Source organism: Spea bombifrons, chromosome 1 (genome assembly GCF_027358695.1).
Source record: "Spea bombifrons isolate aSpeBom1 chromosome 1, aSpeBom1.2.pri, whole genome shotgun sequence".
NCBI classification, from domain to species: Eukaryota; Metazoa; Chordata; class Amphibia; order Anura; family Pelobatidae; genus Spea; species Spea bombifrons.
This window is the reverse complement of record NC_071087.1, coordinates 54652006-54669202: the sequence shown is the minus strand read 5'-3', so window position 1 is coordinate 54669202 and position 17197 is coordinate 54652006. Positions and strand designations below refer to the sequence as shown.

Here is a 17197-nt window from a genome sequence, read left to right as displayed (position 1 = left end):
TGTCTCTCATTCTGTTTTTCCCTAAGACTTAAAATTATTATTTAATTAAAATAATGCATTGATTTATAAAGTCACATATGTTGCACTTTATATGTCCATGTCCAAATAGATCCTAAAGTAACTCTACGTTTTAAGATATAAATAAATATATATATAAAAAAAAAACAGTCCTCATTTAAGCAATCCTGAGTAAATATGAATTGTGCAAAATTTGGTATGATTGCCAATTTGTTGTGTATTGAGAGCAGGGCCGCATCATTATGGCGTACGCAGGGTTAAACACTGGGACCGACTGCAGGTGTAGTAACTGGTTAACTAATGTCACACTCTGCCTCTGCTCATCTCTGGTGATTCACGGCTAAGAATTAGAGTTTAGTATAAGCTGATTATAAGTGGGGGGGGGATTTGTCGTGAGGACTTGGGTGTACAGATATGATGATTTATAGGCGTGCATACATGGTTTATAGGTGCAGAGCATTCGGATCCTGGGTGACCGGAGCCTTAATCACATTTTCGGTTTTCTTAACATATAAAGGTGACGTAAAAAATTGCCACTCTAATTTAATTCTCAACAATCCATACATATACATATTTATTACTTGCCGGTTCAATAAAATAGACTATTATACTTCAAATTTAAAAAACTGCATATTAATAATTAGTGCAAAAAAACAAAAGAAAAGTTTAATTAATAAGGGATTAGGGACAAAATGACACATGTTCAGGATACCCATATGCCTGTGCAATGCATTTTAAAATGCTTTCACTGTATTGGCTATTACCACATCTGTTGGGAGGCTGTTCCACTCATCTACTGTTCTCCTTTTTATGGAATACTTCTTAAGATTACACATCACTAAGCCATTGATCTTCTAAAGTGTTGCCAAAAGGCAGCCATGGACCGTAAGCTCTGCCTTTTTTGCCGCTGCTCCTATGAGTCTCAGCCACCATGTGAATTGATGAGATTCATGGGAGTAGTAGTCCAGTATAAGCTTGTATAACCGAGGCACGTTAAATTTCAAATGAGCATATCAAAAGCATTTACATGTACAGTAAAGGGACTTTTGGCAAGTCCAAGAGCACGTTTTTTCTTTTATTACGTTACATAATTTTATTGTTTTTTTTTTTTTCTTTTGTTTTTTTTTTAAATCTTTATCTTTAGTTGGTTTCAAGGAGGGAAAATTAAAATAGAACCCTTGCTAGTCCTGTCTGCCTAATGTAAATATTTACAATGTAGGAGCTTTCTGCTTAATTTGATTTGAGTGTTATGTATTGTGGAAAAAGAATAACTATTCAGAAGGAAATGATACAGTTAGTATTGACATATAAATATTGATGTAAGGATGCTAATTATAGTCTTACATTGCGTAACACCAGACATGTGAATGTCAGAGAGAAAACGAAAACTTCTCAGTCACCTGTCTTACACACACACACACATATATATATATATATATTACAGTATTTCTTAAAGAAACTTGCTAGTAGAAACGCATTTAAAGTCAAAAATCTGTATTTTGTAATGGATCACATTTGTGATGCTACGTTAGCATAAATGTTAATTTGTCGACATTAAATCAATGGTTTATAACCAATTCTGTAAAACTAAGCAGATTGAATTTTAGGATAGCGATCTGCATTAAACATGTTGTGGCCACAGAAATTACACTTTCAATGAATGAAATGCAAATCATCGGATTATTCCCTGCATTTGTAGAAATCTATCCATTCTAGATGCTGTAGAGTTGTGGAGGTTGACTGGCCATGGACTGTTAAAGCTTTATAGGAGTTGTAGTTTTTACCAGAGCATTAGCGGGTCTCTTATTTTTTTCTCATTAATGCATAGTGCAATAGATTACAGCAAAAATCCAAAAATGTTTATTTATGTAAATATTAATCCTGGAAAAATCTAGTAAACGGACATAATATCAGGGTGATAGTTTTCACATCAACGTTCTCTTTATATATGCATCTGCGACGTATTGTTCTTTTTTTTTTCCCCCAGTCCTATCATACCAGGAAAAGCATAAGCATTCTATTCATACATTTTCGATCCTTTGGCCTTTTTGCATTGTTTCTTAGTGAGTCACTGCTTTTGTATGCAGGAAGAGTAACTTTTATAACATCACAATTTCAACACATTTACAAATTCATATCCCGGTACATTTTAACCTCGCTGCCATAAAATACTTTTTTTCATACGTGCTGAATTACGTGGAATGACGTACTATAAAAGAACAGCCTAGTTAGTCATGTACTGACCATCGTATTTCTGACTAGCCGTACTTGATAGGATACAAGTGGAGAATTAAACGTGGTTCACATGGCTTTAAAGGGGAAAACCCGTTATTGTTGATAGTCTTCAAAAAATATTGTGCTGTTTTTTTTTTTCAATTCTACTTTTTGCAGTAGAATGTCTGAGTCTTAATCACACTGACTCACAGGACTTCTTCAGCATTGCCGTAAAGAATCAGCTAAGTGGGGCGGTTGAGCAGCGAAACGTACGCAAAATATCACATGACTGGCAACAATGGCAGCTGCTAGGTCTGCACATAAAGGGAGTTTATTGGAACAAAACTAAATTAAAACCAAATTTTCGTCTACATGACTTATTATTTAAATATTTACTCCCCGTTAAACATCTGAATGACCTGGTGTAAATGGGTAATGTTTGTCATTAATCGGCTGTGTGACATTTCCTCTATCTTTCATGGCAGGGGGATGTAATAGAAACTGAATAGGCGGACAATTAACGGACATTTCCCGTAGCTTTACTGTACTCTCCTGGATAACTGTGGTAGCTGGAACTCTGTATAATCCCCAGATGTCGGCTTTCTGCTAGCCCGGCATGTGACACAAAGCCTCTATCTCATAGGTATTAAGATACAGGAGTAAGCCAGAGCGTCTTTTGTGTGTCTACGTGTTTGTGCGTTTGTAGGTCTGTTTACTTGACATGCCTGTGGAATATGTCTTGGACTGTGCAGTAGTGAAACATGGACCACAACTAGATATTCACCATCTGCCGGCGTGGATTTTACAATGATTTACAACACGTCTTAAGAATTTTATTTCTATATACACATTTTCATACATACTGGCCAGCGCCAATGCCCAAGGACTTTGGTTGCACTGGACCTACTTAATCACTAGTCTGTTTCACTGGCATTATTTGATGGCCATTCAAGGACCAAGGGGAAGGAGAAGGCCTCTTGAAATAATATGAACAGCGCACAGGTTAACCTGCAGAAGGGAAGGGTCTCGACGGGAAGCTCCCTCCAGGAGAGATCTGAGCACTCTTTTTTTCTTTTTTACTACTATAGGATGGAAGATGAAGCAGTTTTGGATAGAGGGGCTTCATTCCTGAAGCATGTGTGTGATGAAGAGGAGGTAGAAGGTAAGAGAGCGGATGTATCCTCACTCAGTACACGTGGGCACATTTCTGATGAAGGCCTTTCTGTTTACACTATCCTCACAATTCATCCAGAGACTTTTATGGAACATATGTAGTACACCATTAATAAAGCGCATGCCATCGTATGGGGGGTGTCCCGGTACTCTATATTGCATCAAAAGGTTAAGAGAATATGGTTTACTAAGCTTTGAGTTTTAATCTAATTAAGTGTAATATTTAATTGTAAATCAACTAAAAAAATATCCAAAAAGTTATTATTTTGTGCACAATTTCATTTCTGTAAACCCTGATTAACCTTTTGATAAAATGATTAGCAAGGACACTAATGTGCTAGAAAATAAACCCAGCTATGTATATATATTGCACAAAGATGAAAAAAGGTTTGCTAAAACATGTCAGTCTTAACGACAATAGCTAAAGTATAAAATATACAGTCTTTTTCTCCTAATCAGCTTGCTAAGACCCTATTACCCTTTCAATTTAAAAAAGGCAAGTTCAATGCAAAGGAGTTAGCCAAATATACTGGTTTAGCAAGAGATCATTACAGGTATTACAAAGAGTATTCCGAGGATGTCATAAACTTAGCATTTCCAATTCATGTTAAATAATTGAGTTGTATATTGTGAATGATGTTGATAATTAGCTAATTAGTGCATGCCACTCTTTATTTGCTTTAGTTAACTCTTTTATTAACATAGAGGTTGATTAGCGTATTTCCTTGATTGATTAGTGCATTTCCATGATTAGGAAACTTGACAGTAAATCGGAGCTAGGCATCTTTTAAGAGGCGGATACTGCTTTCTGATGTTCTCTAGAAATTCTTTCTTGGACAGTGTTGCTGGTGTCCTTAGTTTCTATTCTAACACACACACTTACATTAAGACCATACAATTACACCCACACACTAACACGCACACAGTAACAATTCACACTTACATTACATTTATTTATTTACACACTCTCTCTCCCTCCATCTCTGCCTCTCTTTCCCTCTCCTAAGCTCCGCTATGCTCGCCCCTGCCCTGTACACTGACACACACTCATGCCAACGCCATCAGGGAACATACACACGCTCTAACACCATATGCACCATACATTAACATACATACTCCTACATCATACAGACACACACACATGCTAACAGCATACATTCTCGTGATCATGCTAGGCCCCTAGTAGTTTATTAACTGAAGGGATGAGGCCTTGTATACACTCTGATTAAAGCCGGGTTACAAGGAAAGTGTTATTTTAACTTAATGTGTGTTAGAATAATATGCTCACCTCTAGTTCCTCTGAAACTCAAAGGCTTAAATGGCCTTAAATACATTTTATTTATAAAGTGTAAAGATATCTTTGTAGCACTGTATAATATACAGGAAGCATCAGGCCTGGACCGGCCATCTGGCATACTGGCTTCATGCTGCGTGATTGTCATTGCCAGTCGGACCTAAGAAGCACAACACAATACTCAGATACTACAATGCAAAGATGTTAGACAGTGATACAGACGAATGTAAAACATTAGCATACAGCACAAGTAAGTTAAAAAAGCCTATTGCTGTATATTCCCCCGAAGACTCATTGTTGGCTTTCTAATGAGCGTACGTGTATTTTCCTAGCAGGTAGTGTGTCAGCGCCAAGTTCCGACACACACCCATATAGTGTATACATATATCAGTGTATGTTCAGTTGATCAGCGTATTTCCCTGATTAGGAAACTTGGCAGAGAATCAGAGAGAATCAGGCATGTATTAAGAAACTTATAATCATCTAAGAAACACCTTAAATGTTATTTATTTTTTATTATTTTTTCTCAAGAGGATTGTCAAGTACGTTTTTGTTTTCTTTCCATTTAAAGATTTGCAGTGATGATCCTGGACAAAATGTGTATATATACAGAATTTAACTTTTCTCCTTCCTGTTGATCTCTGTGACAGTGTAGGTCACTAATTGCTTACAAAAGTAGGGAGTATTTGTGCAAAAATGACTGATGTTCAACTCATAGCCTACAACATGAGATAAGAGAATCATTCTTTTTAATAACATTGACAGATATATTTGATCCTTCAAACGCTCCCTAAAAACTTTTCTCTTCAGGGAAGCCTACCACTGACATAAACTGCCCCTACATTTACATCATTCACTACCACGCAGTCTAGAAGGATACTACTAGAAGGATACGTGGCTAACACTGTATGTCATCAATATATCATGCTAACTTCCTTAGGGTTTATGAGTGAAAGATACATTTTTTTAGTTTAAATCCAGAATTTCTATCCTGGTAGGTGGCCCTCACTCACTTTATCTGGAGCGGTTACAATGTGATGGAGATCAGGTTAAAAGTTTCTGCCTAGCCGGGGTTTCCACGCTTTCCGTAATATGGTTATTAGACACCATGCACTTTTCCCAGGGTGGTGCTAAGCATTTCTTAACCTGTGGCACACCTGTCTAACCTATTGGGGAAATGGGTTTCCGGTAAACCACGTCCTACATAACAACTGATGACCGGTTCAGACAATATAGTGTTTTGAGTTTTCAAATCAAGTTCAACAGAACTTGTGTTGGACTAGGAAAAAGGGACAATGATTTTATTCAAGTTTATAGTCATAATATGTGTTCCGTGTGTATTGTGGGTCAATACTATAACAGTCAAAGGCAATTAACAAAAGTCCATGCATCATCATAAAACAAGCTTTACCCAGATTGCTTCATTTAACTTTTATGAAGATCGTTTTCTGTGTATAATATTTTGGATATTTTATTATTGTTATTGTTATGAAATCACTTTGAATAATACATTTTCAAGTGATTGTAATAAAACCCAGAAAACCAGCAATTTTTACATATTATTTTCCCTTATCTCTCATTTACACTGCACCAAGTGTCTCAGCAAAATGTGATTCGGATCTTAAATGTACGATGTAGGCTCACTCTGGGTGAAACTATTGAGAATTTTTTTTTTCTCTTTAGTCCATTATTAAACTGATATAGTTTCAGATGGAAAGCTCTTTTTTTCATCAGAAATCTGTTGTTTTGGTTCTTCTGCAATAACATATAAAACCTTTATGTGAATATACGAATAATCTTCGGACTAATTAGAAGTAGCTAATAGACTGGTTTTAGGAAAGCATATTAAAGGGACACGGATTCTGTAGAACATCCACATATGCATATGCCCTTTTGCTTGACCCCCCCCAGCATTTTTCCATGCAGGAGACTTCACATGATATACTTACCAACCATCAGCTCTAGCACTGGCTTGGCAAATGTTTTGTAGGGGTTAAAAGAGGCCCATTTGCCTTGCATTTGCACAGAAAGTGCTTTCCATTCCCTTTACTCTGTTTCACTATGCAGCATGTAGTTGGTAGAGTTAGGTGGCCCTTCACAATGCATAGTTAAATTAGCCTTTGTAAGGTGCAGTAGATTGCGGCTTGCAGAATTAAGGAAACCACCTGCAATCCAAACACTTGGCAAGCTGTATTATACAATTAAAGACATTTTAGGACTCTGTGTGACTAAACACACCTGATATGTTGCAAGCGTCTCTCGGGTCAGGAAGTTCATTCACTTTATTATTCTGACATGCACGTTTATATCTGCCTGTATGGAAAAAGTCACCTGGCAGGGTGTATAGGAGTGTGTGTCTTCCTAATGTTTAGAAATACCTTGGGAAAATTCACTATGTTAAGCTTTTTGTGTGATAGGTAAGGGTAATATGGTAAAGGTTTTACGGATACCATAGCAATTGTAATCAATCGTGTGCCAAAGTGCTAGATGAAGAATGGGAAACCTCTATTGTCCTTTAATGGTCATTGTTCTACCTTTAACATGCGTTAAAGTGATGTACATTAAATAATACTGTCAGTATCCATATTCATGCTGTGGGTGGCAGAACCTGATTAATTGAGTTTGTCTGGTAATTCTTATTAGCCTGGCACAGATAACAGATAATAAATGTGTGATTAACCAGCAGTAAGCTGCGAATAGGATGTGACTTAAAGTCCAGCGGTGTGTGGAAGGCAGAATTTTTAGCTATTTGCCCACTGGTACCCTCACACTCAGATTGGGGGTAAGACTTCTTATTGGATCCTCTATCATTTTAATACACTATTCCCCTCATGTTTTACACCTTGCCCCTGTCATATTCCCATTACCAATGTCATATCCCCAGCAAGCTCTCAAATCACAAGCCCCTTGTCATATGTTATAGAATGCCATATCCAAGATCCCCTACCTCATGTAATATGCTTTTCTCTCCAGTCCGTATCATAACTACCAAGCACTGTAACATTCCCACAGCCCATGTACTGTAATCTATTTTCTTACATTCATTTTAACCTATACATATACACACATTCAGATAAACACACACACACACATATACATACTTATACCTTTACATATACACACGCTCCCATGTATATACATATATACAAAAACATACTCTTTAGTCCAGTTCACATGGTGGTCTATTTATATAGATATGTGATTCAGAATTTTTATGCTTCCTTATTTTACATACTAACATACTTACACACACAAATCCAGACTAACATACTCACACACACTAACCTATTTCAACACACTGAAATACTTATGCACACTCTAACATATTGACACACACACAATACACTAACCTATTGACACACACACACTAACAAACATACTTGCAGACTGTCCTACCTTTGTTGGATCAGGAGCAGGCAGTCTACCAACCAATGACAACCCTCTTCTGGTGCTCCCTCATGGTCCTCCTACACTGCCTCCTGTGAGTGCTGGGATATGACATCATATCATGGTGCACAGACTCAATGAGGCAGCAGCCTGCTGGCCTCTTGGTTTGCCCTGCCTGGAGGTGCATTGTTTTGCAGACGTTTGGGGCCTCCATTTGAGAGGGGCCCCTGCAATGTTACATCCGTGGGGCCAGTTACGTAAGAGGCAATGGTCTACCTCACTGGACCACTTGGGGTTTGCAGGCCCCAGTGTCTTGCACCAGCAACACCCCCTAATTATTTTCCATCTGTGTAGTAAACAATCTTACAAATGACTACATGTCGACATACTACACATCTCTTTGTGGCTATAACAATTCTTTGCCAAATGCGGGTAATGTGTTTTATTATCTGTTATAAACTACCTGTACTAACAGGTACAACAATCTTAACTGTTATTATTATGTTTTCTTCCAAACACCTGCAATCACCAACCAAACTCCTTGGTGGTAAAGCACCTTGGATTTTAACACAATGGAGCAAGGTCAAAATGGTGCAATATGCTTTTATCTTTTTTTATTTTATTTTTTTTGGCAGTGCTTTGTTCAAAGCTTCTGTAGGGGTATTCACACTCATAATCATTTTATATTCATCCATCATAATATACACTACATGGGCAAAAATATGGGGATACCCTTCCTAATTATTGCATTCGACAGGTGTATAAAATCAAGCACACACGCAGTCATCAAGACACCTATTGTAACAAGGAATGATACGTTACTTTTTGTATACAATAGTAGAGGGTCTTACAATTAATTTCTCCACTGTATTCTTTCCAGCCATTCTGCCATAATGTTTTCCCAGCTTAAGCAGCTATGGTCTGTTTTGAAGAAAATCTGGTATTAAGGATAGTTTTGCCATATACCCCTTTGCCTTTATTGTGAATTATTGGGCACATGCGTGGTATGACTTTTCTTAAGGTGAATCAAGTGTCCCAACTCTGTTGCTTAGGGAGATGTACTGAATGCATCTCTATTTCCTTGGAGGAAAGCCAGTTCTAAGTTTGTGGCTGGAACTCAGTGGATATTAGGGTCTGGAACAAGATTTTATCAAAGAGAAAGGGGAAAAAAATGTCTACTGCAGCAAATGTAAATATCAAAAGAAAACCGGAGCCATAAATCTCATAAATGAGAATAGTTAACCCACTTTTATTTTATTGAGCTATTTGAAATGGCCTTGGCAGCTCTCTCTTACTAGTTAAAGCACAGACTGTGCCAATAGCATTAAATTAACCTGTTATGTTAGAAGCGGCAAGTCAGTGAGCAGCGCATGTTTGCTTACCTGATTGACGTATGCAGGGCATTTTCACATGCCCTTTATTATCCACATTCCAGGGGAAAGAATTGTTGATGTGAAGTGAAATGACTATGCTTCTTCATCTTAACAGTTCTCTTTTACAATCATCAAGTCAGCATGAATAAATGGGGTATGCAAAGTAAAATGCTTGTTTTCAATGGATCCTCAAAAGTTAGTCCTTATTGAACTGTGATATTGTATAGTTTGTTAAAAGAGCAATATCTCAATCACATTACCATTGAAGACCCTTGGGATATCTTCTTCAGGGATACAGGCAATGCCCTGAAAGCTTATGTTATTAAATGTTTGCCCTACAAACATAGTTGCATAGTCCTGATACTGGGACTAATGATGTTGATGTCCTCACAAGATGACACGATAACTAACTTTTTGTTCCTCTACATTCCAGTTTCCAGACTATTGGAAGCGTGTCACGCTAATCCTTTTTAATCTGGCGCAAAGGTGTATTTCAGGGCATTGAGTAGGTTGAATGTGATGTCACATGCTTTTATATAATGCAGTCAGAGATGCAGTGTGATGTTATGATGTCAGAACTCCAGGCAGAAGTCCTGACCGAGGAATGCAAAACGCTCTCAACTATACATAAAAGTACTGGCGTGGCAAACGGCATCACAAACACAGGGGTACAGGCACGACACAGTAACTTCTTAAAGATCAGTTTCAGCTTGGAGATGTGTTAGGCTAGGGGTTTTAATATGAGTTTGGCTTCCATAGACTGCTTATCTTTGTTTGACCCTTGTTTGTAAAATCCGTCAATGCATTTCATGAGGCGCAAATGTAGCACTTTACACAGCCCTTTGTGACATTTTCCAACTGTGCCCATCCCTGGTTATAAAACATTTATAATAACATTATTATTGATCGTGTTTTATAGCAGCTATTAAATTACTTGGACCTAAAATGAGTCATTCAGATACGCTCTATCTTAATATTGTAGTCAATTAGTAAAGCAGGGAGTGGAGGTCACATTCTCAACCCATGTTTTTACATTGGTGCAGTGGGGGCTGGAGAGCTTTTCGGTTTAATTCAGCTCATATGAAATAATACATGTTTTGAAACCGCAGTAAAGGGAAGAACATTGATGATTAGAAGAACTAAAAACCAAGCAAAAGAATGCTCCCTATCACCTAAAAAATAGAAACAATTTGTGTCTCAAAAGGAATAGTCTATAGTCATCCTTTAGTGCCATGTGGATGAATACAAATCGAATGGCTTCAGGCATGTTATAGACAGTAACACAAACATAAACTGTATACAATATTAATAAATCCCTATAGAGGTACTAATTTATGTAAGTAGCTGTTTTAATGATTTTTTTAATTAACTGTAAAGTATAGAGGGGAATTTATTAGAAGTAGGGGCAGACCTCCCAAGTGTTCCTTCTTCGGAGGCTCAGTTCCTTTTTGAGACCCAAATCCCCCTTTCTCTCTTTTTCTCCCCTTGTGCCCATTCAAGGACCTTGGAATGCTTGTTGGGTTTGAGTGTATCGCAGTACCAAAGGTTTGTTTTATTGTACAATGATATTATTCAGATTTGCCTTGATAGCGTAACTTTCTTTACTAATAAAGTAAACATTTATATTGCATGGCTAAATAAACAAATCCTCGTATTTCCTTTTAGTTGACTGCTCATTTCTTTGTTTTGGCAACTTGTAATCTGGTTTTGATTCTGAAACCAAGAATACTTTGAAGTAGGTTTGACATTTAACAGGATTCTGAAAATATGGACAATAAATACAACCCTACTTAGGCAGCTTTTTCTGTATTAAGATGACATCGGGTAGTAAGTGTTCTGCATCTACATGGTGTCTGAAACAGAGTTAGACATACAGTAAACCTATTCATGTCTTGCTGGTAACCTTTAGGGTCAGGGGAGCTGGCACCTTCTGGCCTTGGGGCAAGTAAGGCTACCCTTGGCTCCTGCCCACCTCCCGGAACAGCCATTCCATAATACTCACACTAACGTGCACTCACTCCATCACACTTACTCTACACACTTACAGCCTGGCTGCTGGGCTATTAGCTATGCTATGACAGTGCTCACATTTTATCTATATACCCATAGGTGACATCACACCCCATTGGGTGTTGTGGTAAAAGTAACGCCCATAAATATGATGATTTGCCAATTTTTAGGATTTGCAATCCTAATTACCCTCAACAACTTTGTATCGTTGAATAAGTGTAGAAGCTAGCACAGCTGTTTTTATAATCGGTCATTTATGTTGTTGGTAATCTCAATCCAAGTAGCATTTCTCTGTTTTGCCCTGCTTGTGTCGGGCTGATATTAGACACACAGCAGGATAAGTCTGTTGGCCATAATGCTCTAATGTGTTGGAAACAGTACCAGACAATCTCTATAATCTTCTAACCACATGTGCACATTATAAATCATTGAAACAGTAGGCTTGACTCCTTCATTGCTAAGCAGAAATTGCAATGGGATTTGCATTCATCAAATGGAATAATAATTTTAGAGTTCAAAAGTTCAATATACACAACAGGGGTGCCATGAGAGAGGATCACTCTCTCTGCAGGACACAGATCAACTACACCTTAACCCAGACCTGTTCATCTCACGACCCCCAAAAGTAAATCACTGCCATCAAAAAGTTCTGTTTATACTATGATATACTAAGTATACAAAAAAACAAAAGCTATATCTATATATCTGTTTTTGTAAACGAACGCAGGCATAGCTGAAACAACCGATGAATGGCAGTTGAAATCTTTTAATTAATAAGTTACTATCTCCTCACATGGGTAGAATCCTGAAGCCACCACCTGCTAGAGCTGTCAATTATACTAAATGTCACTGCGGATCAGCACTCTGGCAGGGGGTCCTTACAGCATGGATAGGTGAGTCAGTGCACAGCACCCACTAACCTGGAAAAGAGAGAATTTGCTATTCTGGATACTGCTGTAGCTGAAATGGAGGCAGAGTTAAATACAAATAAAAACATGGAAAGGTTATAAAGATCTCTGATGCCCTGTAGACGTAGTTTAAATATAACTTCCATTTTTCAATATCATACGGCTTGCTAGTGTTTGCTGAGCTACTGAAAGTAGTAGAAATCTTGCGGTAGTTGTAGGAACCTAAAATAAGTGAAATCCATGCATGTAATATGCAGCCAATTGACACACTGATATGGGACGTTTAGCTTTACTTTCATCGGGGTTCTACAGCACATACATAAGAAACTTTTTTAAGGTGACACTCTAGCTATGATATGCACTTTAATGCTATGACGTCCCTTTACATTTTTGTATTGTCCTTTTATGCAAATGCTTGGGGGGAATATGCAGAATCCCCCCCCCCATATGCATGTACTCATATCCGCACCCGCCAGCTAAGTGTCGCACATTATATACTCACCTCCGGTCAACTCTGGCTAGAAAGTGTTGGCATGAACTTCCATGAGAGCACTTTTCTGTCACTGTTCACTGTTTGAAGCAGCCAATCAGTGGAAAGAATAGTCAAACCATGGATAGAGGAGGGCTGCTACTGCAGCAAGGCTGTAACATAGGTCAGGTGAATGTTTTATTTATTTATTTATTTTTTCTGTAAGAAATTACTTTAATATACATTATTCTATAGTGGGGTGTCATTAAACGGTCTCTTTAAGCATTCCTTCTGCTTCGTCAAACGTTGACAAGGACTGAGAAAAAAATGACGCAGTAAAATGTACTGGACTACATGCTAGTGGACTCCAAGATGAATTAATAAAAATAAAAGATGGGGACTAGAATGTCTCTTTAATGACCTAGATCAATTAGGCTTCCCTCATGCATTCTCGATTCTTATGAGCTAGTGAGCCGTCATGAATTGTAAAGTGAAAGAAACATTGCGTTGTGTTTGCCCTATATGTATACGATGCTACTGACTAGCTGTATGTTTTAGTAAGTGATAAAACAGGAAGAAACTCTTGGGAATAATGCTAAATTGCACAAAAAATAATGTTCTTATCTTAAAGTCTATACAAAATCCATATTACATAGTCCTTTGGAGCTTAAAAGGTTAATTTTGATTTTGCAGGAAGTAATCTGCTCTGCTCATATGCCCTTAAAATGCTTCCTATTTGCTGTATAATAATGCATTCTCATGAGAACAATTTACTGTAAATAGCCATGCTCCTAATACTCGGAATGCATTCAGATCAAATCATCGTGTTTCACGTTCATTGTTTTTCCTTTTAGCAAAGTACGCAAAGGCTAAACGTCACTCTACCATAAAGTGTGTTATGTTTAGAAAGAATATTACTATTAAGATTTTATTTATATATCAGGCTTCAGACCGCTTCTATAAGTGTGTGTGTGTGTGTCAAGGTCTAAATTAGGTTTTGTATTTGGTATTTATTGTTTTTGATAAATCATATATTATATGATGCCTGGGAGACATTTAGCAAACCCGTAGCCCTTAGAAGATCGTAAGCAGGGACGGAGATATCTCTCTAGTCCCCAGTCTTGAGGCATATGAAAGATTAGAGATGACTTGGAGCACCACATCAGCTCAAGAACATCTGTGAAGGCAGAGCTGTCAATCAGAACTCCAGTGTCGTCAAGTCAAATTTGAATGCAGATGATTGACAGGTCTTCGAAAACACGAGGTCCAGATACTCTTATTTAGTCAGACATACTATTATTCTGCGACTTCATGTACGGGCTTTGTCATTAAGGGGTTAAATGAAGAAAAGGATTACTGGGAAAAACCCTGTCTAGTAGCCATGGCACCTAAATGTATCATATTGGTTCACAGGGATTCATGACATCTTAGCTCTATGCATAGCTCAACACAAATCTACACAAGTTGATTTGCATTGCTCCTCTGAAACCTGCATAACTTTGTTCATTCTTCATAAAGAGCATCATAAGGGGGTTATAATATAATCATATAATTTTATATATATAATTGGTAATAACTTTAGGTAATTAATGATATGGTGCACTTCTATATTGCAAAGCTTTTGTAAGTCAAAATGTCCTACTTTGAAGTCTCTACCCTTTTTCTTACAACAATACATAAGAAAGGCCTTCATTTGTCAAATTACTACATGCCAAGCCAGAAGGCAGGGTGGACTTTGTAATAACAATTTTCTGTTTGTCTCCTAGGCCACCACACCGTCTACATTGGGGTTCATGTCCCCAAAAGCTACAGGAGAAGGAGACGTCACAGGCGTAGGACTGGCCACAAAGACAAAAAGGAGAAAGAGAAGTCGTCTGAGAACTATTCCGATGTCGACAAATCTGATACTGAAAATGCCGATGAGTACAGCTCCAACATCCTTAAACCCCTCAGTAAGTTCGAGTCACACATTAACGACTGAATGATCCCAACTCTTACTTAGTCAGCACGGTTTTTTTTACCTATTACAATACAAATATCTGGGAGACCCATTACTTTGGAAGTGGGAACGACGTGTTGAGCTGTCCACTCCCTTTGATGGAATTCTCCATCCTGTACATCCTACTTCCTTTCTGGAATTCCCCACCTTGCAGTATTTTCTAGGCCACTGGGCTACAAGTGTTCCCATGAACTCAACCAAAGCTTATTATCATTTATATTATTTCAATTTCTCTTACAACATAAAATGTATGTGATTGCTCGGCAACATTGTGGTAGATGTATAAATGTGTTCTGTAACAAAGTAGTGCAATTTACAATGCATACCTTGCACCTATTGTCATTGCCATTAAAAAAAGAATATAACAAAATGTAAAGTAAAAAAAAAAAAAAAATTCTATTATAGTTAAGGTTGTGGTCTACCAAGCCTGCAGTTTTCTCAACTAAACTTGCCTAGTACAACGAGCAGTGTTGGAAATAAAAAAATAAAAAAAAAAGCTTTTTGTAGCTTCAGATACACTTAAATTAAAAGCTTGCTTCTTGATCCTCCATAATCAGGTTTCAGGGCTGTGTAAAGGACAGGCTTGCGGCCTTCCTTATCTTCGTTTGCTGTTTACTTTCCATTTCGTATCTAATTACCTTAATGTGATTTAGCGATCACCATTTGGACAAGTATATTTACTCAAACTAAGGGGTGTTTTCATTTATCGTGGTTCTGTAAAAGCTAAAAAGCCCAAGGGGGAAGTGTTCTGATGCAGGGTTTGTAAAGTGGTCTTATCACCATAGCAACCAATGGAATGGTCCAGTCAACACTTGTTGCTTTGGTTATAAGAAGTATCACTTTTTATGGAAAACTTCAAGTGTATGTAGTAATTGGAACATTAAACCATCTTAATGTATAAAATATTAATATATTAATGATATATATGAGTGCAGGGTGCCTAGAGCTGTAAAGTGCCATGTACTATCAGTAGATCTCCTTAATACAATGTGCAAAGGGTGATCGGAGCATGCTTTCTCTGTGTTCTATTTGACGTGGATGTTTTCAGCAAATGTTGGGCCCAATTCAATAACCCATACAGTACAGTTTATAGACTTTGTAAAAAACAAACAAACAACAGAACATTAAATTGTTATTCAGTGGATAGAAATGTGACTCCCTATGCACACAGTCAGGTAACATTCAACATCAAGTACAGGTTTAGTGATTATAACTCAAAAAATGCAGTTTAAAATCACTGCTTGATCAGATCAAAGCAAACCTCTAGGTAGCCAATTCAAATCAACGCTAAGCTAGAAATACAAATGGGTCCAGGTTTTCTTGATAGGAACTGGAACTCGTACAAGACAGTACAAGCCATGTTGCCTAGTGGTGGAAATGCACATCTTTAGAAATAGATTTGTTTAGTATTTTATAGTTGCCATTCAGCTGGGTTTGCCCAGGCTTATTAAGTGTTTTACAACTATAAATGTACTAGCACTCAGAGATGTTTTTCCTTTTTAACTTTCCCCCTTCCTACTGGATTGGAGTGGGCGAGCACCCGAATGGCCCTAGTCTCAGTTTAATGTGAGTACCAGTCAGTGGTGTGAAGCATGAATATGTTCTTCTGGACTCTACCCTTCACTGAGACTTTAGAGAAAGCTTTAATTCATGGGGGATAAAATTTTCCAGTCAGCAAATGTTGCAGGCCAACAAGTGAACAAACATTCAGACTATAACACATGAGATTGGACACTTTAAGTATTATCTGTCATTCTTATTATGTTTCTGGAACGGTTATTACCTTGGTTTTCATTTAACACCGACAGGTTCCATGGAGCTGTACAATAGGCTCAACAATTGACAAGGTGTATGCAGAATAGTTGGCAACCAGAAGGAAAATGTGCTTTAGAGAAACTTATGCTCGCTTGATTCTATCATCGTAATCTTGCATGGAAACTAATTACGTTTCATTGGAGGTTGAGTTTGCCGATGGGGGGGGGGGTCAGGACCGTGGCATTTACACATTTCTTTGCAATACTACAATGAACCTGCATATCTTGTTAGTATGCTCTCCAAACACCTGTGCTAAATACATTCTAAAGTGGCAGGTTCACTTAAAGTATTTTCAACTCCCCATAATTACAGACCAGGGCAAATATCCAATTATGTCTCTCGATTGTTATGTAAAATACAGCTTTCTTGCATCAAGAGGAATTGTAGCCTGAAAAATACCATTATGTTTCAGAATGCTGGTGGGTCTCAACAGTGTTGCATGTTATGTACAGCAGAACAATAATTTAGATGAACGCGGAACATTCCACTTTACCAAAATATTTCAGCTTTCTTTGCAAAATGGGAAAGCAATATTGC

At 37.6% G+C, this 17197-nt stretch overlaps 1 protein-coding gene across 1 annotated transcript in view; it reads left to right on the top strand.

Moving 5' to 3' along the window:
• SLC4A4 (solute carrier family 4 member 4) overlaps positions 1-17197 on the top strand; it is a 98989-nt gene that overhangs the window by 13713 nt on the left and 68079 nt on the right. The window contains exons 2-3 of the mRNA XM_053461644.1: positions 3321-3394; positions 14613-14798. Of these exons, the coding sequence (XP_053317619.1) occupies positions 3322-3394; positions 14613-14798 (259 nt within the window). The 5' untranslated portion in view covers position 3321. The remainder of the gene's footprint in view (positions 1-3320; positions 3395-14612; positions 14799-17197) is intronic.